At 54.2% G+C, this 24263-nt stretch overlaps 1 protein-coding gene across 2 annotated transcripts in view; it reads right to left on the minus strand.

Moving 5' to 3' along the window:
• Window positions 1–24263, minus strand: part of CLIP2 (CAP-Gly domain containing linker protein 2) — a 75157-nt gene that overhangs the window by 35165 nt on the left and 15729 nt on the right. For both annotated transcript variants that reach the window (XM_061401872.1, XM_061401871.1), the window contains exons 2-3: window positions 17962–18151; window positions 283–833 (exon numbers count right to left, since the gene is read on the minus strand). In XM_061401872.1, coding sequence (XP_061257856.1) covers window positions 283–833; window positions 17962–18085 — 675 coding nt within the window. In that variant the 5' untranslated portion in view covers window positions 18086–18151. The remainder of the gene's footprint in view (window positions 1–282; window positions 834–17961; window positions 18152–24263) is intronic.

Genomic DNA, 24263 nt, shown 5'->3' on the forward strand with positions numbered 1-24263 from the left:
TCCACAGAATGTAAATTGTACAACCATTATAGAGAACCCTATGGAGGCTCCTTAAAAAACTAGCTACAGGCCCAGAAAGGTTAAGACACTTGCCCAGGGTCACACAGCAACAGTCTCCAGGGCCCCCACTTCCCTTGTCTTGCTGGTCCCTCTGTGGTTCTGACCAGGTGTGGGTGCCCCAGCATGAATCCCACCCGAGCCCCGAGGGTCCCGGTCCCTGCCCAGGGCGGGGACTCCTGCTTGCCCACGTGGGGTGGGGTGGGGGTGGGGGCAGGGACTCACCAGCACGCGGTCTCCAAGGCGCAGGTCCTTGTCGCCGCGTTTCACAGAGCCGCTGTCCGAGAGGTTGGAGCCCGACTCGTTGCCGGTCTTGACCGAGCTGTTGAGGACGCTCTCCCGCAGGGGGATGACGCGGCTGGTGAGCGGCGGCGTGGCGGTGCCCGAGTGCAGCGACAAGTTCTGGGCGGTCAGCGACTCGACCGAGTGGGCGTCGCTGCCCGAGCCCTCGGCCGCGGGCTGCCGCGTGAGCTTGGAGGGCCGCGTGAAGATGCCCTGCAGGGCCGGGCACTCGAAGTAGCGCACGCCGCCCACCGCGCCGTCGTTCTTGCCCACCGGCTCGTCCAGCACCACGCCCGCCCACTGGCCCGGCGCGAACTGCGTCTCCCCCAGGTACTGCACCACGCCCGGCTTCACGCCGTTCACCCACACGCGCTCGCCCACCACGAAGTCCCCGGCGAACTCGTCGCCCACCTCGGCCGCCTTGGCGCCGGGCTTCTCGGGGGCAGCGGGGGCCGCAGCCGGGGGGCCCGAAGCCTGCTTGTGCAGGGGGGAGCCTGTGGAGACAGGACAGAAGTGGTGGTTAGGGCTCGGGTCCAGGGAGGGGGTGGGGGGCTAGACCCTCGGCGGCCCCCCAGAGCGTGGTCTGGGAGGGGGCTGGTGCCGGCTGACGGATGGGTAAACTGAGGCAGGTGGGGCTGGGAGTGGGGCTTGAGGCGGGTCTCATGGCTCCTGGGCCGTGTGGGTATCCCCTCCTCTGCCAACCCCTCTGGAAGATTCTAGGGATGGAAAGCTCAGGACAGTGCCTCCTCAGAAGGCTTTCCACCCAAAATAAATAAGTAAATAAATAGAGTTATAGGGAGTTCCCTGGTGTCCTAGTGGTTAGGATTATGGCCTTTCACTGACAGGGCCCAGGTTCAATCCCTGGTGGGGAAACAGATCCTACAAGCCCCACGGTGTGGTCCCCCAGCCAAAAAAAAGTTACAGAGGACTTCTCTGGTGGCCCAGTGATTAAGACTTCGCCTTCCAATGCAGGAGGTGCAGGTTCTATCTCTGGTCAGAGAGCTAAGGTCTCACTTAGCTAAGTCACTTCAGCTGTTTCCAACTCTTTGTGACCCCATGGACTGTAGCCCGCCAGGCTCCTCTGTCCACGGGCTTCTCCACGCAAGAATATGGAGTGGGTTGTCCGTGCCCTCCTCCAGGGGATCTACCCAACCCAGGGATCAAACCTGCATCTCACATCTCCTGCACTGGCAGGCAGGTTTTTCACCACTAGGGCCACTTGGGAAGTCCTAAGATCCCCCACACTCTGTGCTCAAAAAAACAAAACATGAAATACAAGAGCAGCAATATTGCAACAAATTCAATAAAGACTTTAAAAATGGTTCACATAAAAAATATTTTAAAATTTTAGAAAATAAAAAATAAAAAAAAAGACTTTCCACTGCTCGGGGTCACTCAAAACTGAGGGCAGAATGAACCCATGATGGAGGGTTACAGGCTGCTACTTCCTCACCCTGGTGGGCTCAGGCCCTCAGCTGTTAATCTGAGACCACCCATGGCCCCATGTAGGACTCAGATCTTGTCGGGGGGATCTCTATGTTCCCCACTTTCCTCCCCAGACAGTTCTGGGCTCCCAACTGTTCCTGGACAGCTAGCCACAGACATCTCAGGACAAGGAAGGAGCCAGTAAACCCTCTTACTCCACTCCTGTTATCTTCTCCTCCCCCCCCACCCCCAAGCTGCAGCCCAAGCCTCAGGGTGCACAGACCAGGAAAAGAGGGGCTGAGGAGTATGGGAGGTGGAAGCAAGCACTTAACCTCATTCCTGGTCTGAATTTCAGGCTCTGTGGCCTGAACTGGGTCCCCTGATTTTGCCCTTCTTTATAGAAAGAATGACCCTGAGGCTCAGGCATGGGCCTTGCCCAAGGCCACACAGCAGAAATGGGGATAAAAACCCTCGCTGGGGGGCCTGACTCCCAGGCCTGGGCTCAGATGTGCTGTAAACTCAGAAAAAGAACAGAAGGGGGCCAACCTGCTTGTATTCATGTGCGTGTGTGCCAAGTCTCTTCAGTCATGTCCGACTCTTTGTGACCCTATGGACTGTAGCCTACCAGGCTCCTCTGACCATGGGATTCTCCAGGCAAGAATACTGGAGTGGGTTGCCATACCCTCCTCCAGGGGATCTTCCCGACCCAGGGATGGAACCTGCATCTCATGTCTCCTGCCTTGGCAGGCTTGGTCACTCACAAAAGGACAGAGCAGAGCTCAAACCCACCATGCTTTGTGCATGTCTGGCTCCTGGGTTGCATGCAGGGCCCCATGTGCAAGTGTTTGGAAAGCCTGCCCAGTTAAACCTCAAGGTTCAGAGGCTGTTCCTCCTTCCTGCCAGACAAAGTATCAGGCAGGGAAGGACTCATCCTTTTTCTCTTCTACTCCAGAGGCTGATGCGGTTGTCAAACAGAGATGGGGACAGAAGGCAAGCAGACACTGCCATGCCCCTATCAGAGATGCTTGTGTTTCTGGATCGTTCCACAGGCAGCCAGTACAGGGGTCACAGGGGCAGCAGCTCTGCCAGCATCCTCCCGGTACCCAAGGTCAAGGAGGCCAGGGCCATAGGCCTGGCTACATGCTATCTTAAGGCTGGAAGGACAGAGCTCCTGGAGGATGAGGAAGTCACAAACTCCACAGCAGGACGCACATACGAGGCCAAGCAGGCAGGGATCCGTCTGGGGCACTAGTAGTGGTGGGAAAGCATGTGACCACCCAGGGCCTAGGCAGCCAGAATGGGGGTCTTAAGTGAGGGGTGAGGGGCTCCCTTTCAGCTGTGAGCTGGGCTCCCGGGAAATCTGTGAGCTTTGCTAGTGACCTTGATGAATAGCCACAGTGACTGTACCCATGAACGGATGCCCTGTGCTAAGAGGCGGACGTACAGTAGCTCATACGACCCTCACGGTCAACTGTGTGAAGTGATTTTGTGATCCCATTTTACAGGTGAGGAAACTGAGGCTCAGAGACATCAGTTGCTTTATCTAGGGACCCAGGCAAGAGGCAGCAGAGCCAAGCTCCGACCAAAGGCCTCTGGCTCTTGGTGCAGGGCGCTTTCATTCATCCAACAAATGTGTACAAAACACTTACCACGCCAAGCCCCAAACTACAACCACCCTAATCTTGGACTCCCCTGCATGGACCCATTTCCTAGATTCTGGCCAAACCCTACAGTTCCCTTCGAACAGGGAACAGTCTCACCTTATACTCCTTCCTGGAGAGGGATATGTCCTGTTTCTTGTGGGACCCTGGGTGGGTGGGTCCCCAAGGTTCTTCTCTCCCACCCCTGAGATCCCCAGAGGTAGAGGCCATGGTGGCTAAGGAAGCAGACTCTGGAGCCCCACCTCCATCTCCTCGCCTGGCCCCCATCACAGGGCTGCTGAGCAGTGATGCACAGAAAGCCTTAGGAAGGGTGCCTGGGCCACACCAGTGAGCAAGTGCCGACCATTCTTATTGCGATAAGAATGACTGATACTCGAAAGGATTAGAAAAAATTAAAAATCACAAAAGGCCCAGAAGAAGGGCTTCCAGGGAGATTCTGGTGACCTTGGACCAATAGTTCTGCCTCACCCCACCCTCTGGAGCAGCTGACTTCATCCCACTGTTCCCCGCACCTGGGCCGAGCTCTGGGTCCCCAGTTCTCATCTAGGACCATCCTGTTACCAGGAACTTCTGCTGGGATCACACCTGTATGGGGACTGGGAACCCCACAAGTTCAGGTGGGTCCCTTCCTTAGGAAAAAAAAAATGCTGCCTCAAAAAGCAGTCATAGTGGGAGGAAGCCACAAATCAGATGGAGCTCCAACCCCAGGTCCTGCATAGCACTGCCCAAGTAGCCCATGGGTCATGCTAACAAGAGTTCAAGGTTATCATCATTAAAACAGCAGCTACCATTCATGGAGTGCTGACCCCATGCCCTTGATGGACTGGGTGCTTTTTATATTCTTATCTTGCAGATTAGGAAATGGAATTTACAAAACTTGCCCAGTTACCCAGGCCGGTGTATTAAAAAGCAGAGACATCACTTTGCCGACAAAGGTTCACCTAGTCAAAGCTATGGTTTTTCCAGTAGTCATGTATGGATGTGAGAGCTGGACCGTAAAGAAGGCTGAGCACCAAAGAACTGATGCTTTCAAACGGTGGTGCTGGAGAAGACCCTTGAGAATCCCCTGGACAGCACAGGGGTAAACCAGTCTATCCTAAAGGAAATCAACCTTGAACATTCTTTGGAAGGACTGATGCTGAAGCTGAAGGTCCAATATTTTGGCCACCTGATGGGAAGAGCTGACTCATTGGAAAAGACCCTGATGCTGGGAAAAATTGAAGGCAGGAGAAGGAGGCGACAGACGATGAGATGATTGGATGACATCATCAACTCAATGGATGTGCGTTTGAACAAACTCTGGGAGACAGTGAAAGTGAAAGACAGGGAAGCCTGGCGGGCTGCAGTCCTCAGGGTCACAAAGAGTCAGACACCACAGAGTGATTGAACAACAACCCAGGCCTGAGCCGGGCCCAGCTGGTCCAGCTCAGAGCCTCCTGGTAAGGCAGGCCCCGCAGGGGCTCGGCAAGCATCCGTGCCTTTCCCATCTCTGCTTCCTGAACACTTCCTGGAGCAGAGGGGCTCTGTGATGTCTGCTTAACCTAACAGCCATGGCCCAGGTGAGAGCCTACCTGTTGTCTGTCCTGAGAACACAACTGGGACCCCCGGTCGAGGGGGACCCAGCGTGGCTATTCTTGGCCAGAAGCTGCCTACTCAGCTGTCCTCCCAGCTGTCCCAGCCCACGCAGACCCCCAGGTAATCTCCATTCTTCCTCAACCCCACCCCTTCCAGGGGTCACAGGCCCAAGGACCAGTTGTTTCAACAGCTGCTAAAATCCAGGAGCCGGGCAGCCGCACTTGGGTGTTCCGCTGCATTTTTCCTCTTTGGTGGCCCAGGCTGTCAGGCAAAAACCTTCATCAAATCCTCCACTCACCCCGGGGCAGCTGGCAGCCGCCTGAGCTGAGGAAGGCATGGCACCCCACAGAGCCCCCTTCCCTCCAGGGAGCCATCCGTCACATGCTGGCTGGGCCTGACCAAGCCCCTTCTCAGGTGTGGGCCTTGGTTTCCCCATGGGACTATGAAGGGTGAGGTCAGAAATTGCTAGGGTTCTGGGAAGCATGGACATTCTACAAGCCTCACCTCTTCTCCCAGAGGAGCCGGCATGTCGTCAAAGACCTGGCTGATGGGTTGAGCCTCTGGGCCGGTTCTGGAAGCTCCTTGAAGGCAGGGCCTGGGCCCCCCTGCCCTCTTAATTCCCTCAGGGACCAGCAGCAAAGCCCCAAGAAAGCAAAGAGCAGCGACGGACCTAAAGCTCACACTAGCAGCTGACCCTTCCCCAGACAGCAGGCACAAAGGAACTGACGGCTGGTTTCAAGTTCAAAGTAGAACTTTGATGAAAAGGGCTAAAGGATGTGATGTGGAGGGACAGCAGCTGGTGGTCTGGTCCAAGGTGGGGGGGAGGGGTTGCCCAGATGAGAGTGCATCCTCGCCTTTTTCAGCAAAGTCTTTGGTCCCACCCTCCCCAGGAAGCCATTGCTGTTGTTGTCCAATCGCTCAGTTGTGTCCGACTCTTTGCAACCCCATGGAATGCAGCACACCAGGCTTTCCTGTCCTTCACTATCTCCCGGAGCTTGCTCAAAATCATGTCCATTGAGTCGATGATGCCATCCAACCATCTCATCCTCTGTCACCCCCTTCTCCTTCTGCCCTCAATCTTTCCCAGCACCAGGGTCTTTTCCAGTGAGTCGGCTCTTCCCATCAGGTGGCCAAAGTATTGGAGCTTCAGCTTCAGCATCAGTCCTTCCAGTGAATTCAGGGTTGATTTCTTTAGGATGGACTGGTTGGATCTCCTTGCTGTCCAAGGGACTCTCAAGAGCCTTCTCCAGCACACAGTTCGAGAGCATCAACTTTTCAGTGCTCAGCCTTCTTTATGGTCCAGTGGGCACAGGCATTTGTCACACCTGCTGAATCTCAGCCACCAGGTACCCCATTCGCTGAGCACCCAGTCAAATGCCAGCTCAGCCAGAGGGGTGGGGAACACCAGGACCTCAGCTATAACTCAGTGCCTGGCACTCAGTGTCTGGCACTGCCAGACCTCCTGGCTGGCAAGAAGGCACCAAGGGCATAGGGGCCTGGGGTTGGGGAGAGAGGCTCACTGTGAATGGGGGTGGAAGCACCTCCCTGAACCTCTGCCCCGACAGTCACCTGTTCATTCCTTTACCTCCCCTGAGAAGCCTTCCGTGACTGCTTCACCTACAAGCCCACCTGCCCGCAGTACCCTTTACCTGCTTCATTCTTCTAGAGATCTATCCCATCTTCAAAAAGCTTATGTCTGTCTTCCAGACTTAAATGGAATCTCATAATGTGCTGTGTTTCTGCTCTAGCACCCAGGCCGGGATCCCATAGCAGGCCCTGAGTGCCAGCCACTCTGCACAGCCCGCACAGAACTGGGACCCACCCGGCTCTGTGCTGGGTGCATGGAACATTCACTTCCTGGGCTGCAGGGAGTCAGTCCAGGAATCTGAGGCTCCCTCCAGGCACCTTCCGGTTCACCTGGTCTCCCTCCCGCCTTTGGACCTCCCTGCTGCTACTGCTGCAGCTAAGTCACTTCAGTCGTGTCCGACTCTGAGACCCCATAGATGGCAGCCCACCAGGCTCCCCGTCCCTGGGATTCTCCAGGCAAGAACACTGGAGTGGGTTGCCATTTCCTTCTCCAATGCATGAAAGTGAAAAGTGAAAGTGAAGTCGCTCAGTCGTGTTCGACTGTAGCGACCCCATGGACTGCAGCCTACCAGGCTCCTCCATCCATGGGATTTTCCAGGCAAGAAGCAAACCTCCATCCCCCTTTGGTCTTCCCTGGGACCCACCTCCCCGCCACCTCTCTCCTCTCCCCACACCAGCCCTCTGACAGAGGACAGAGGCCACATGTGGCATGCACACCCTCCTGGCCCACAAAACACCTTCCTTCACCTCACCCCCTCCTGCTGTCGCCCATTCTCCTTCCCAGAAAACAAGCTTTTCTCTCTCTATTTAAATACTTATTACATGGATCACTCAGGTACACTGCAGAAAAAATTTTAAACATATAATATTTACTGATTTTTAAAAAGGACCTAGAGTTCCATGGACGGGGGAGCCTGGTGGGCTGCCGTCTATGGGGTCGCACAAAGTCGGACATGACTGAAGTGACTTACCAGCAGCAGCAGCAGCAGCAGAGTTCCATCATATAAACATAATCACAGTTAACATCCTGAGCTTTGTTTTTCTAGGCTTTGTCCCGTACACGTACGTGGGCGTGTGTGTGTACACAGTACTTAAAAGTTCAAAACACCAGCCAGGGTGTAGTTAGATACTTATTACTTGTAGACAGAGGAGGCTGGCGGGCTACAGTCCTCTGCTCTTCTTGCAGCGGGTGTTCTTCCATCCAGCAGCATCTAGAAGGGAGTGGTTCCATCCCCCGATAGGACTCTTGCTTCCTCATCCCTCTCTGACCCTCAGCTCCTGACCCCCACCCCTGCCTCCTGGCTCTGGAAACTTCTGCAAGGATGCCCTGTCCTCCTCATTCACTGCAGGAGACCCTTCCCAGCCTTGTGGTGCCTGGCCCTGCTGTCCACGCCCCTCTCAAGGCTCCCTGCTCCCATGACAGGACTGGGTCCCCTCTCTCTCCTCCACTCCAGCCCGATCCCAGTGGTCCTCTCCAATGGGGTGGTCTCCATCTATTTCTTTCCACATATATTCTGGCCAGTGGTGTGCTGGGAAAGGCTTAACTGATTCTCCAAGAGAAAATAATAGTAATATTGGGTTGGCCAAAAAGTTTATCCTGGTTTTTCCATAAGATGCTATAGAAAAAACCAAATGAACTTCTTGGCCAGCCCAATAATAATAATAATAACCCGATTTTTAGTCTATGCCGATTCCCATAGTGTAAATTCTACCCCCGTGGTCCATCTCAAGATGCCAGTATGATGCCATTGAACACAGAGTTGGGACGAGATTATATACCGTACTTCCAATATAGAGTAAACACCCTCAAAAACGGGCTTCCCCGCTGGCTCAGCAGTAAAGAATCTGCCTGCAATACAGGAGACACAGAAAATGTGAGTTCGATCTCCAGGTCAAGAAGATCCTCTGGAGGAGGGCTGGCAACTCACTCTACTATTCTTGCTGGGAAAATACCATAGACAGAGGAGGCTGGCAGCTACTGTCCATGGGGTGGCAAAAAGTCAGACGCAATGAAGCGACTAAGCACGCGTGCAACCTCAAAAACACAGATGCTAAAAATCTTACTAGGAGTAAACAGTAGTATTTTACCAATAAAACAATAGTTGTATTAGTGGTATAAATTAGTGGTGTAAATGCTACTAGGAGTACTACTAGAAGTCATAAGTTTTGAATATTTATTACCTTAGTTTATAATAGAATGTGCTTAATTTTAAGTCCACACACAATCTGATTGTTTAAATAAGGGCTGTGAATCTGGCTTGCAAAATTCCTGACAATTTCACAATTGGTTCTCATGAGCCAGCCTGGGCCAGCGCCAGCACACCACTGGCCGTGTCCCAGCCCACACCCTGGCTAGTGGCCCATCTGAGCCCCATCTAAATTCTCTAGACCCTGTGAATGAGAGACAGGAAGAGGAGACACAGAAGGACAAAGCCCCTGGCCTGTCTCCAACGCTGGGAGCGGGTGGGCAGGAGGCGGGAGGCAGGAAAAATATTCCTCTTCTGCAGTCAGTACCTGGGAACCCTGCTCCGCACTGTGCTCCCCTGTAATCCAACCGTCTCAATCTAACCCTCTCCTGCGCCTTTAGCTGCTGTTTATATGCTGCCGTGTTTCTGCCTTTTTAAAAAAGATGTTAATCAATTCTCCTTGTGAAAGATCCAAGTGATGCGGACACAGTGGGGGAAGGAGAGGTGGGCCGAGTTGACAGAGTCGCATTGAAACATACACATTATCATATGTAAAATAGATAGCCCGTCGGAATTTGCTGTATGACACAGGGAGCTCAAACCTGGTGCTCTGCGACAACATAGAGGATGGGGTGGGAGGGAGATTCAAGAGGAAGGGGACACAGGTATGCCTATGGCTGACTCATGTTAATGTATGGCAAAACCAACACAATCAGTCTAGTTCAGTCGCTCAGTCGTGTCCAACTCTTTGCAACCCCATGGACTGCAGCACTCCAACACAATACTGGAAAGCAATTATCTTCCAATTAAAAACAAATAAATTTTTTTAAAAAGATCCAAGTGACACAAAAAGATGGAGAATGGAAAAAAAAAAAAAAGATGGAGAATGAAGTTGGAGCTCAGTTGTTCTCCCCAGTCCAGATCCCCTCCCTGGCTGCCAGCCTGCCCTTCCAGCAGTTGCCTCCTCTTGGATGTCCTCCAGGACTTCACACTTGACATTCTGAACCACAGTGACCCCACCTCTGTCCTCCCTATCTCAGGAGTGCCCCCACCCACCCATTTTCTCAGGCCACTAACCCTCATTGCTCCTCCCCTTTCCCCCCACCTCTTCACTCCCAATCCAGTTATTCACCAAGACCTGGAAATTTCACAGAAGAAATAACTCCTAAATCCATACCTCCCTCAAGGGTCTCAGAGACCCCTTCTGAGATCAAGTCCTTGAGATTTCACACCTTGCCCAGCAAAGAAGCTTCCAGAAGGGTTTCCCAGCCTCCAGTCTCCAGCCCCCAGCTTCAGGCCCTCTTCCAGAGCCATCAGAGCAAGCTCCCTGAAGGCAAACCCACCACATCCTCATTCCCCCTGATTCACTTAACTTTCGATTTGGGGATCACTTTTTATGTTAACCTTTGGCTTTTATGAGAAGCCCACGTTTCTCGTTTAATAAAGTGAATAATGCACAATAAAAACCAGAATATTTGAGAAAGAAAATAATAAAATAGGGAATGTCATCTGCGGCCAATTCCCCAAGGAAATCATTTAGAAAAAAAAAACTGACTCAGTGTCTTGTCATTCACAAAACAAAACCCCCAAAATAGTAAGCAGTTATATAAATTATGATCAAGTCTTGCAGATTATTAAGTACTCTTTAAAAATAATTTTTTTTTAAATTTTTCTTTCAAGTGACATGGGGAAGTGTTGATGATGTGATATTTGGTTAGAAAGGGTTCAAGAGGGTCCCAAGGCAAAGTACACGGGCATGAATATCTAGGTGTGGGGGAAATGGGAACAGGGAACAGGATAAAAAGGAATCAACTTAAAAAAAATCAAGAGAGGCCTTGGAGGGAACCACGGTGGCAATATGACATGAACCAAGGGGCATGATGAAGTCGGCCCTCTGCTCATGAAGGCCAGAGGGGATAAAGCGTATCTGTACATGCCCCATGGGGCTCCCCAGGTAGTGCTAGTTATAAAGAGCCCACCTGGCAATGCAGGAGACATAGTAAGGACGCAGGTTCGATCCCTGGGTTGGGAAAACCCCCTGGAGGAAGGCATGGCAATTCACTCCAGTATTCTTGCCTGAAGAATCCCATGGACAGAATTCCTGGCAGGCTATGGTCCATGGGGTCCCAAAGAGTCAGACATGACTAAAGCGACTTAACATACACATAAATATCCCACAGAACGTAGTTCCACACAGTGTTAATAGGTCTCATGAAAACAAATCCTTAATCTCAAAATTCAGACAAACTGAGAAGCAGGGGCTTAAGCAAAGTTAAGGTGACTTTGCTGCAAGACTTGTCAAAGCCTTTAATGTGCAAATGAGCAATGTGATGACTTAGGAGGGGCAGTGAATAAGGTGACTACATGATTTATCATCCAAAGCCAGACACTGTGGAGAGAAAGCCAGTGCTATTAATACAGTATCATGCTAAGACTGCAAGCATAAACCAGGGCTGTCCCAGGCAGTACATGGTCACTCTGACCTAAAATTACAGCATTTTTCCTCTCTGTGTCACTTAAGGAAACCCTGCCTGCCTATCAGACCAGCTCCGGCACCACTCGTGGGCACTGCCACGGAGCTCCATTCTGCCTCGGTTTGCACAGCCTGCCACCCAAACTGCCAGGGTACACATCTGCACCACTCCACCCAGAACACTAGTCCTGGGAAGCAGGGTCTACACAGACCGCCTCTCCAGCCCCAGAGCCCCAGGACGGGGCTCAAATGCAGCCAGGCCAAGACCCTGACCTCCCCTCCGTGGTGAACCTGAAGTAACACACATCAATGCCCCACAAGCCCCACAGCAGCTTTCTGCTCCAAGACCCCTGCTCTCCCAGCAGGTTCTCAACACAAAGGTCGAAGGAAGGGATGGGGTCTCCAGAGCATTCCACAACGGCGCCAACTTTCCCCTTGCCCGCTCCACCTCCCATCAGCTCCTTGACAGCACCCGCCCATATCGTCTCTGGAGAGACCCCTCCCAATGCACCCTGACCAAGGCAGGGCCCACCCTCTGGCCACCACAGGCCCAATATCTCCCCTGCTATGCTGTCCCCAGCCATCCATCCCCCGAAGAAGGGACCCTCTCCCAGCCCGCTAGGGGCGGGTCCCAGCCCCAGGGATCGCTCAGCATCCTTCCTGAGCCCAAGGGAACTCAGAAGCCCCCCTTCCATTCCCCTTACTCCCAAACCAGGTGGACAGAGCACCCACCCAGCAGACTCGGCTGGGGCCCCAGGGAGACAAAGACACGGGAGACTTACCCTGGAAAGAGCAGAGCCAGGTCCCCATGGAGAAGCCCTGCTATGGCCACGCCAGCCGCGGCGGGCGGGCGCTGGCAGCTGGGCCCCTGCCTGGCCCTCCCTGCTCTCACCACCCCCTGCCACCATTCCCAATCGATTCTGGGAGCATTAGGAGGCTGCCCTGCCCCCCGCCCGTCCACAGTCCAGCCACAGAAAAGCTCAGCTTGGCTTTCCCCATCCTGAGGGCATAAAAAAAGTTTAGGATGTGGTTAGGGGAGGAGAGCATGAGCGTTGACCTTGAAGGGAGTGTGTGCCGCCCGGGGCAGCGCTGGCTCTGCAGGGGCAAGGGCTGGAAGCTCCTGGTTCTGCCCAGGCTTGCACAGCATCTGGGACAAGTCAGTTAAAACGGGCATGATGCCACCTACCCTCCTAGGGGGGACTTCTCAGGTGGGACTAGTGATAAAGAATCTGCCTGCAATGGAGGAGATGCAGGAGACTTGGGTTCAATCCCTGGGTCAGGCAGATCCCCTGGAGGAAGGCAGGGCAACCCACTCCCGTATTCTTGCCGGGAGAATCCTGTGGACAGAGGAGCTTGGTGGGCTACAGTCCATGGGGTCACAGAGTGGGACACGACTGAAGCGACTGAGAGCGTGCGCGTGTGCGCACACACACACACACACACACACACCCTCCTCGGGAGCATGGGGACTGAGCTGAGAGACAGACCTCCAGGGTGGAGTGGAGGGGGGTCAGTGTCTAGGACCAGAGGCCAGCTGTGAAGCTCTACGAATGCCTCATCCCAGGCATGGCTGGTGCTCACGTCCGAGCACCCACAGGGTGTGGGGGCACCCGGGCCCCAGCTCAATAAGCCAGACCTGAAAAGCTCTGTGCCCCTTGGGGGAGATCATAGAATAAGAGGTAGACCCTGTCCTGAGTGGGCACTCCTTGTATGAAGGGAATGCCCATGCACACCGGTCCTTGGTCTCCTGTCCCCGACGCTCCGAATGGATAAAGGCCACAGGCCCACAGGTCACCCAGATCTCATCCTAATACAGACAGATGGCTCCTCCCACCCTGCCCACCAGCCCCAGGTCTGAGCAGAGCGTGGGACTGGACTCAGCACTCCAGCCATCCCAGCCGCCTTACCCCTGGCGGGGGGCAGTGGGTGCCGGCAGCCTGAACCAGTTTTTTTTTTTTTTTAATTTCTTTCTTTCTTTATATTTTTTTAGCTGCACTGGATCCTCGTTGCTGCGCTCAGGCTTTCTCTAGTTGCGGCAAGTGGCTCCTCTCTAGCTGCAGTGCGCAGGCTTCTCACTGCAGTGGCTTCTCTTGTTGCGGAGCACGGGCTCTAGACAGCTTGGGCTTCAGTAGTTGTGGCGCATGGGCCTAGCCTCTCCACAGCACGTGGGATCTTCCCGGACCAGGGATCAAACCCGTGTCCCCTGCATTGGCAGACAGACTCTCAACCACAAGACCACCAGGGAGGTCCCCTGAGCCGGCTTTAGACGTGTCTCATGACCCCAGTCCTGCCTCTCTCTGGCCCTGTAACTCTGGGCAACTCAGCTGAGAGCTCGAAGCCTCAGTTTTGTCACCTTTAAAATGGACCGAAGAACAGTTCTTTTCACTGGCTAGTTAACGAGAAAGAGACGTGAAAAGCCACCTGCTGCTGGGCTGGCTTGTAACAAAGCAAGTGTCAAACGCCATCCCCGCCTAGATGGGACATCTCTGGGGCTGGACCACAGTGTGAGGGATGCGAGAGGGGAGAGACTCTCCAAGGACCCACCTGCCCCAGTTGGGGGCAAGGGCAGAAGACCTCAACAGTGGTTTGTGGTCTGTCCCTTTGCTCAGCCGCCCTTGAGTCTCCTCCAGGTCCCCGCGGCCAGTCCTTGTTCCAGAGGGACACACATGGCCTGGCCTGGCCTGTCCCCGACCTGAGGCTCAGAAGTGGACCCAGAAGGGCGAAGGGTCCTGTGCAAGCCCACCGTGGTCCCACCTTTCCCATGACGGCCCAGCAGCGTTGGGCCACCGAGGGCTGCTCCTGACCCACAGCGAGGACCGCCGCCAGCAGCATCTGGGGCCTGGAGGCCTGAAATCCCCCCATGTCTTCCTCAGGCCCAGGATAGAGCCCCAACCCCCAGGGAAGCCCGGGTTTCAGCACCCCATCTCCCTTCCAGCCCCGCTCTTAGCCTGGCCCACTCACAACCTTCCAAGGACCCCTCAACCTGCTCTCCATCCATTCTAGTCCTCAGAAACTTCAAGACTCAGAATCTTTGCCGGGGTGCCCTTTTCCTGACCTCTGAGTTGATGAGCGGCTTCCTGCTCATCAACTCAGATCTTCACAATCAGTGTCACCTCCTGAGTGAGGATCCCCCCCCGGCCCCCGCCTGATCTGAAGCAGCCTCCAGGGGTTCCATCCCATCTGGCTGGGCTCCCCTGACCTCGAGGCCCACCCAGGCCTTGGTCCACCGGTGGGTCCCAGACTCCCATCCTGTGCATCAGCCCTGACCACCTCTGGGCCAGCTCCTGGTATGGGAGACCCCCTCCCACGTCCCCCTCCACCCCGGGCCATCCTCTCCCCATGTGTCACCACTCTGGGAACTGACACAGGCTGGGGTGGGCTGGGGCATCAATCCAGGCCTGGCCCTTGGCAGACCCTCTGCCCGGAGGCTGAGCTCATACTTTGGGAAGCTGCCACTGCCCTGATTCCCAGAGCAACTGCCCCCTCCAACCACCACCAGGCTCCAGCTTCTGCCAGACCCTCTCTCGGCGCCCCAGTGCCCACCCCCAGAGTCCCAGTGTCCCATGGGGACGGGCACCTCCAGCACCTTGGAGAGCCAATGGCCAGCTCCATGGTATGGGTGAGGGAGCCCACAGGCCAACAGGAGTTGGGGGCAGGCACCATCCTCCCCTGCTGCGGTCTCCCATCCCAGCTCTGCAGGGACTTGTTATGAGACCTGGAGCTGTGCCAAAAATGCCTCCCTTCCCCTCTCACAGGGTCCTTGCCCCGGCCAACTACTCCCTCCCCCAGCCCGGGGTCTGTGTCTCTCTGACCTGCAAAGGCAGGTGCCAGAGCAGGAAGGAGGGCGGCACCCAGCACAGCTGCCCCCTTTGCCCACCAGTATGTCCCTAAGTGGGGGCCGTGGCTCCTGATGGATCGGGCATTCAGGGAGTGGCACCCCCTCTCCCCAGAACAATCCCCCCTGCAGGGTTGGGGTCTAGGCAGACCACCCAGCCACCACCCTCAGGGGCTCCCAGACCAGGGTGACCAGGAGGCAACCAGCAGGCCCCACAGTGTGGTCCGATCCCCTTTCCTCCAGGGACCACAATGATGGAGCCGTTCAAGACAAGACGGCAAAGATGACAGTGCCTTAGCAGGGGGCACGTGCCACAGAGGCAATGAAATGCCCAGCAGTCAGATGCTGGTTCAGATACAAACCATGCCTTAACTGCTCGAAACAACATGAGCAATAGCAAAGAAGACCAGAAGGAAATAGAGGACGATGGGTGGGGGGGTGTGATTAGGTTAAATGGAGGACTAATGGGAGTTCCTTCTTTTATCATTCAGATCTTTCCGTAATGAGATTATGGATGGTTGAAAGGAAAAGAAATTACTCTCTAATGAGCCTTGTGCCTGCAGGCACTTAACATTTATTAACTCAGTTGATTCCATGAGAGAAATATTATTATCCCATTTGCGGCTCTGAGAGGTCAAGTAACTCTTTCAAGGTCACACAGCAGGGGCAGAGCTAGGAGGGACGTGAGAGCTGGGTCACAGCCAGAACTCAGGCCTCTAGATCAGAGCGGGGGCAAGGAGGAAAGAATCTAGAAGGTGCTATGGGCTCTCTTGAAGAGGGAAGAGGGCCAGCAAGGGGCCTCACTTAAGCCCTTCTCCAATCAGTGTGTGTGTGTGTGTGTGTGTGTGCACACAAGTACACTCAGTCGTGTCTGACTCTCTGCAACCCCATGAACTGCAGCCCACCAGGCTCCTCCGTCCATGGAATTTTCCAGGCAAGAATACTGAAGTAGGCTGCCATTTCCTTCTCTAGGGGATTTTCCTGACCCAGAGATTGAGCCCACATCTCTTGTGCCTCCTGCACTGGCCTCTCTCCAATCAAGGGGCTACACAACTCCCGCCCGCACTAGACTGAGCTCAGCCCACTTGGTGCCTCTGCCCAGGCTCTTCCTCCAGGTCCCATGTCACCCTCCTTCACATTTACATTCCTCTCGCCTCCAGGCTGAGCTCACTCACACTTCCTCCAGGAAGTCTTCTGCAGCCCACTCATGGTGGTCAGTCCCTTGACCTCTTCACAGCCCTGGCAGTGAGTGCAAACATCCTCACCTGGGTGACCACATGCCTCCTCGCCCATCTCCCCAATCCCGTTCTGAACCCCTGCAACCCTCTCTCCAAGCTTGAAGGACGCTTAGCAACACCCAGATGTTCTCTGCTATAATAACATCTTCCAACAGGTCCCATCACACTTAAAACAAACCCAGTCCCCCTGCCCTTCATCACCTGCCTCTGCCGCCCTCCCCAACCTCATACGCCTCATTTCCCAATTCCCTCTATCACATTCCTTTTGATTGAAAATTTCTCAGCAGCTCCTCACCGTTAGGATGGAAGTGAAACTCCCTGTATAACCCCAACTTGTCCCCGCAACCAGTCTGCCCCTATCTCACCGGCACACTTCCCACTGGTCACACAGCCTCACTCGCTTTTTTCCCCTCCCTTTCGGCTCCCTTCTGCACCGGGCCTTTGCATGTCCTGTTCCCTCTGCCTGGAATGCCTTCCCCTCCTCATCTAGTAAACCGTCACCCTCACACCTCAGCTCACACGTGCCCTCCTCAGGGAAGGTTTTGCTGACCTTCGGGACCGTGTCAGGCCCCAGTTAGAGGACCTCGTGATACTCAGCACCCCACCCCCCACCAGGCTGGCAGTCCCCTAAGGGCTGGGACCACATCCAGTTTTGCTCAAAATTAGAGCTCCAGTGGCTAGGACTGCGTCCACAGAGCAGGCCCTTGATTTATATTTGTTGAGTGAATAGGATATTCTACAGCCATTTATAAATGATGGACACGTGAGATTTTTAGTGACATGAGAAAATCCACTTGATCATGTTAAAAGGGAAAAAGCAGATTTTCAGGTTGTATATGCAGCATGATTGCAAACAGCTAAGAAAAAAGTGAAAAGATAAAAACCAAAGTAATAATACCAGGTTGGCCAAAAAGTCTGTTTGGGTTTTACTGGTATATCGTACGGAAAAACCCGAATGAATGCTCTGGCCAACCCAGCAGTTGCCTCTAGAGACAATGACTGGTGATTTTACCCCCGCATCAAACTTTAACTAGTACACAGTGGACTATCTTAGTTTTGTCACCAGAAAAAGCCAACAGCTAACAGCTGTCCTCAACCATTTGCCTTCAGAGCTGGTGCCTCCAGTCAGAGTGCCCGGCCTTAACCCTGCCCTGTGGGCACCCTGTGCCCACCCGCAGGAGGTTACATGAGTAAAGCAAGTTCAAAGGGCACGGGTCTGGGTGGCACACAAGAAAGCTAGTGTGGGGGACCATCTCAGACCCCAGAAGGGGAATGAGTGGGCGCAGGGAGGTTGGCAGAGGTTGGAGTGCGAATAGGGCTGTGTCTTCCAGGCTGAGTGATGTGGACAAGCTGCCATGCCTCCCCGGGCTTCCACTGCCTCGTCCCTAAGGGAAGGCAACAGCAGTACCTGCCTCCTGGAGCTGGAAAAGTGTCAAAAGGAACAATGAACCCAAAGCACGTGTTACTGCCCATCGCTAGTTAATTTTCAGAGGGATGTGGGCAGACATCAAGAAGAACTTCCCAGAACCACTGGCCTCCGGGCTGGTCAGGAAGTGGCTCAAGTCCTTTCAGCTCTTCCAGAAGAACCACTACCTGCCACCCTCCTCCAGCCCCTCACCCCTCTACCCTTGGTCCTACGCACCTTCCTTAGAGCCAGTGGGCGCTACGGTGGTAGAGGCCGAGGCTGACCCAGTGGACGTCCGACCCATGGGGCTTGAGTGCTTCCCCCCACGGCCGGGGGGCTTCAGGCCGCTGGGCTTCTGCATGGTGGTGCCACTGGGTGGGCACAGAAGGTCCGCGCAGGTCACGTGCTCTCCGCCATGGTCACTCACCTGTGGGCAGACAACAGAAGGGATGACATTACATCACCAGATGACATCACACCCCTGGCCCCGTGAAGTGGAGACCACGGTCACCCCCATTTTCCAGATGGGGAAGTTGAGGTACAGAGAAGTGGTCACAGGTGTGGGCTGTGCATGAGAAGATGTTGTCGGGACTTGTGTCCTGGTCTGCCGGACTCTCAGTCTGGCTTGCTCTCTCTGCCCAGGTCCTGGGCCCAGGAGGTGAGAATCGAGAGTGAGCTGGCTCGGGGGTCTGCGGCACTGGCTGTATTAACCCCAGACGCCCCAGAGCAGGACCACGTGGGTCATCACAGCCACCAATAGCTGGATGCGGCTCTCACCACCAGAGCACAGGCTGGCAGGTTCTGACATGCAGGGCAACCTGGTGGGTCACTCCCCAGTGGACCCCAGACCCTCTAGGACTAGCCAACAGCTCTCATGCTTCTCGATGTGGGCGGACAAAGCAACATCTAATTTAATCAACCAGCTTCACCATGCAGGCCACATGCCAGCTATTGAGTCCAGCACCCGCCCACCCCATCCCTAGTGGAGGGACACACCCACACACAGAGAAGCTTAGACCTGCCCCAACCTCGCACCAGGATGGACTCAGCATGCCCTCTGCCCGCCCTCCCACCGCTACAGCTCCCTGCTTTTATGACTAAGCAGAGAAGAACGCGATGCACACAGCACGCAGGGCATTAGGTCTGACAAAGGGGACTCCTGAGAGGGGAAGTCCCCGTGTCCATGGTGATCAGTTCAGGGTACCAGGTGACAGCAAGATGGGCCTGGCTCAGGGGGGCTGGGGGAGCAGAAAGGACGGGCCCACCACTCCACCCCCACCACACTGTGCGCACTCCCTCTCTTGTACGAGGTGCCCGTGGAGGACTCACCACCCGCTGGGCCCTGTCCCGCCCCCAGAGCCGCAGGCAGGATGCGCCCTCTGCCTTGGGGGGCACACTGTCCAGTGGGGAGAGGGAATACAGAGCACCACGGACGGATAGAGGATTTGGGGAGAAGCATCACCCCCCCCCCAGGGGCGCTGTATCTCATCCCACTCTTGGACATAGAACACTATTCCTTTTTAGAGAACATTTTTCTCCATTCTTTTTTTCCCCCCAATTTTAAAATTTTATTATTTATTTTTTATTTTTGGCTGCACTGGGTCTTCATTACTGCACTCAGGCTTTTCTCTAGTTGTGGCGAGGGGGGCCTTCTCTCCAGTTGCAATGTTCAGGTTTTCTTGTCGTGGAGCACAGGCTCTAGGGCACGCGGGCTTCAGGAGTGGCAGCTCCCGAGCTCCGGAGCACAGGCTCAACAGTTGTGGCGCACAGGCTTAGCTGCTCCAAAGCATGTGGGATCTTGCCAGACGAGGAATCAAACCGGTGTCCCTGCATTGCCAGGTGGATTCTTTGCCACTGAGCCACCAGGGAGATCCCCTTTTCTCCATTCTTGATGCATACGATCTGTGTGTGCACACTAAGTCGTTTCAGTTGTGTCTGACTCTGTACAACCCCAGGGACTGCAGCCTGCCAGGCTCCTCTGTCCATGGGATTCTCCAGACAAGAATACTGGAGTGGGCTGCCATGCCCTCCTGTAGGGAAATCTTCCTGAACCTGGGATCGAACCTGCATCTCTTATGTCTCCTGCTTGGCAGGTGGGTTCTTTACCACCAGTGCCACCTGGGATGCCCCATATGACTTATGTGAGCTGACCCCAAAGTCCCACACCTAGAGTCCTAGAGTAGACACATGACCCAGGCCTGGCCAGAGCCCCATGGTTAGCTGAAGGAAGGTGGTATGACCCAAGCAGCATCAGGGCCCGGACTCTGGTTGGAAGCTTTGGGAAGAGGTGCTCTTCTTGTTCCGGGGCTGCCTGGCTGGGGGATGAAAGCCAGGAGCTGCAGGGTTACCACATGGCAGAGCCTGCCAGGGAGCAGTGCCAGCACAGAGAAAGCAGATCTGAGTCCCAGGATTCGGAGAGCCTGGATCCAGCTGAACCTGAAGGTGGTCCCCTGAGCCCTTCATTCACATCAGCCGACAAATCCTCACACACACACAGGCATTGTTATATCTTTTTGCCTAATTCTCTTTGAGGGACACCTGCAATTGACTTCAGGTGGGGCAGTGGTAAAGAATCTACCTGCCAATGCAAGAGACGTGGGTTCAATCCCTGGGTCTGGAAGATCCCCTGGAGGAGGGCATGGTAACCCACTCCAGTATTCTTGTCTGTGTGAACAGAGAAGCCTGGCAGGCTACAGTCCATGGGGTTGGAAAGAGTCAGACACAACTCAGCGACTTAGCACGCATGCACATCACCCGAAATCAAATAAATTCTGACTAATACAGAAGCCAACCTACAATGCTCCCAGCAGGAATATGCAAAGTGTCCCCAGAATGGCTCGCAGGCCAACAAGATGAGCCAGCAACATTATTACCCATCCTGGCACGGCCATGGAAAGAGTCAGCTCCTCATACAGGGCAGCTAGACATCAGAGCAGAGGAAAATGACCTCCCCTAAGCCACAGAATGGTGGCACCTACATGCCCAAGTGGGCTGATGGGAGCAAGGCATACCTGCCAGCCTTGACCTGCCCGCCCCCCGCCCGAAGCCACCAAACCCAGCATTCTAATCACCCAACCAACTACCTAATACCCAAGGAATTCTGGGGCCTAGGAGTCACTTGCTGTTAGGCATGGGTCAAGCTACAAATCATGTATCTAATAAACGTCATCCATCATATAAAGAACATATAAAGAACATTTGGACTTCCCTGGTGGTCTAGGGGTTGAGGATCCACCTGCCAACGCAGGGGACACCGGTTCAATCCCTAGTCCAAGAAGATTCCACCCACGACTAGTGAAGCCTGTGTGCCCTAGAGCCCGTGCTCCGCAACAAGAGAAGCCACCGCAATGACAAGCCCTCGCACCGAAACTAAAGCCCCACGTGCAGCAACAGACCCAATGCAACCAAAAATAATGAACAGATGACTTTTAAAAAGAGAACACTTGACAACCTGCTAATAAGACCTGATAAACAAAATGAACAAAAGAGCCGAATACCCACTTCACCAATGAAGGTGTGCAAACAGCAACAAGCATGTGGAAAGATGGCCAACATCCTCAGTCATGAGGGTAATACGGATCAAAACCACAATGCGATACCACTTCACGCCGACTGGAGCAGCTAACATAGAAAAACTGACAATATCAAGTGCTGATGACAATGTGGAATAATCAGAACAGATTGTTGGGAGAAATGAAAAATGGTACAAACCCGCTGGAAAACAGTTTTTGACAATTTCTTGAAAAGTTAATACATACCCACTATATGACCCAACCACCAAAGAGAAATAAAAACATGTATCCATACAAACATTTGTTTAAAAAAAAATTGTTCATAGTGACCTTATTCACAAAACATGAAACACCCCCAAATGTCCATCAACTGGTGAACACACGAACACGTTTATACAATAGTACACAGAGGTCCCTTGGCATCCTCAGGGGATTGGTTCAGGACCCTCTGCAGATATCTAAATGGGAGGATGCTCAAGTCCCTCACATAAAATGATATCATGCAGTCAGCCCTTCTGACTGCAGATGCAGAACCCAACTATCCTTTTTTTTGGCCATGCCATATGGCATAGCCACCAGGGCTTCCCTGGTGACTCAAAACGGTAAAGAATCTGCCTGCAATGCGGCAGACCCGAGTTTGACCCCTGGGTTGGGAAGATCACTTGAAGAAGGAAATGGCAACCCACTCCAGTATTCTTGCCCGGAGAATTCCATGGACAGAGGAGGCTGGCAGGCTACAGTCCATGGGGTCGCAAAGAGTCGGACACAACTGAGCGACTAACACTTCCACTTTTCTGCAGCATGTAGGACCTTATTTTCCCAATCAGGATTGAACACACACCCCCTGCATTGGAAGGCAGAGTCTTCACCGCTGGACCACCAGGGAAGTCCTTGACTACAGATACATGCAGCAATATTGAATGAGCCTCCAAAACACTATGCCAAGTGAAAGAAACCAGACACAAAAGACTACACATTGTTTGAAATCTCAAAACTATAGACACAGAAAGATCAGCAGTTGCTGGGGGCTGGGCAGGGACTGACTTCAAATAGGCACAAGAGATCATTCTGGGTGGCAGAAATATTCTAACCCTGAACTGTGGTGATGGCTGCCCACCCATATGTTTATACTAAAAGTCATCAAACTGTACACTTAAAATGGATAGATTTAATGGTAGGTAAATTAGATCTCAACTTTTTAAATCCATAAAAAAAAAAAAAAATTCCTGAAGACTCCCCACAGAAGTTAGTGCAAGGTCCTCCTCATGCCCTACCACGGCCCTCCCTCGCCCACTCCACTCCAGCCACTCTTGCTCACGCTAAGCATGGCCTGGCCTCAGGGCCTTTGAACATGCTGTTGCCTCTGCCTGGAGTGCTTTTCCCTCAGATATGCAGTGTGCTGCTCATCTCCTTCAAGCACCTGCTCCAATGTCCCCTTCTAAGAGTACAAGCCCTCCCCACCCCTCCCCTGCTTTGTATTTCTCTACTGCCTGAGGATAGGACTTGAGTCCGTTTTGTTTCCTGAGGTATCTTTGGTCCTGATGTAGGCCTGGTGCCTACAGGTGCTCGGTGAATCTCTTGAATGGTTAATGACACTGGCTTAAAGCAATGAAAGGCCCGGGAGGCTCCCCTCACCTCCCCAGGGCCCAGGCTTCAGGACTCAGTGGCTTGTAATGATCAACCCAGCTGGTCATCTCACATTGCGGCTTTTCAGGCAGCTGGTCCACTCACTAGCTTGCCTGCTCTCTGAGACAGGGACCAGGCGTCAAAACTGTGTCTGGCATTCCAGCCTCCCCAGCCAGCCTCGCTGACGATGACCCTGCATTTCCTCACCACTCGCCTGCCACTCCCGCACGTCCCAGACTCTTCCTGTGCCTTTTTTCCCCACCTGCTTCACTTCACATATTCCAGCCACATATGAGACACTTGGCCCAATGCCTCCTCCTCCAGGAAGTCCCCCAGGACCTTTGACCCACAGAGGCTTGAGGATCACACACTAAGCCAAGAAGAGAGAATACTGTTCTCTTATCTTCATCTGCCTCCTGGGAGCCCACGGGCCACCCCAGGTGGGGCCACAGTCTCCTCTCTGGGAACCCCAGCTTCAGCAGGGTACCTGGCACAGAGCTTGTGATTCAGAAACCACATAGGACAGAGGACAACAAATCTCCGGGGATACTGCTCTCAGGGGAGGCTTCCAGAGGCTCCCATAGTCGCCCTCCTGCCCTCCCAGGCCCTGATGACCCAGGAGCATCCAGTATGAGGAACCTACTGTGTGCCAGACCATACGTCCTGGTGAGGCAGTGGGCATCCTACAGGTGAACATTCGATGCCCAGGAAAGTCCAAAGATGCACCTAATGCCACAGACCGTTTAGCAGCTGGGCGGGAGTCAGACCCAGATCTGGCCCCGCCTCCCCACGCTGCCTGGACCAGGCTTGGAATAACATTTGTAGGACCCCTGGCCTCTGGGGAGGGCGCCCACGTGCCTCACTGACAAAGGAGACCAGAAGAGCAGGCGGAAGAGAGCAGAACCCCGGCGGTGTAACCCAGTCCCCGGAGGGATGGGGTCAGAGGAGGAGAGGCCAGCCACCCACCCCCACCCCCGTGCAAGGCTCCAGTGCTGGGGGAGCATGGCGAGGGGCAAATGGAACAGGAAGAGGGGGAGGAGGGCCCTTTATGACTCAGGCCCGCTCGTGGGATACAGGAAGAGAGAGGTTTCTTGGAAAAAGCTGGGACGTGGGGATACGCTGGCCTTTGACCACGCTGCGGTGGATGGGGGAGGCCTGGGAGGAAGTATTGCTTTCAGTCTCACGGAGTCCAAACTCTAGACCCATCACGACTAGCTATAGGGCCCCGGCCGGGTGTGAGCCTCAGCGTCATCACCTGTAAAATGGGAGGGAACACTGCTGCCACGTGGGAAGCACGGCGTGCAAGGCCGCGGAGGCAGCCCCACGAGGGTGCCTCTGTGCCCGGCACACAGGCTGTGCAGAAGGGGCGGCGTCTCTACGATCCGGTCTCTGTTATGTTCT

This window comes from Bos javanicus, chromosome 25 (assembly GCF_032452875.1).
Source record: "Bos javanicus breed banteng chromosome 25, ARS-OSU_banteng_1.0, whole genome shotgun sequence".
Taxonomy (NCBI): Eukaryota; Metazoa; Chordata; class Mammalia; order Artiodactyla; family Bovidae; genus Bos; species Bos javanicus.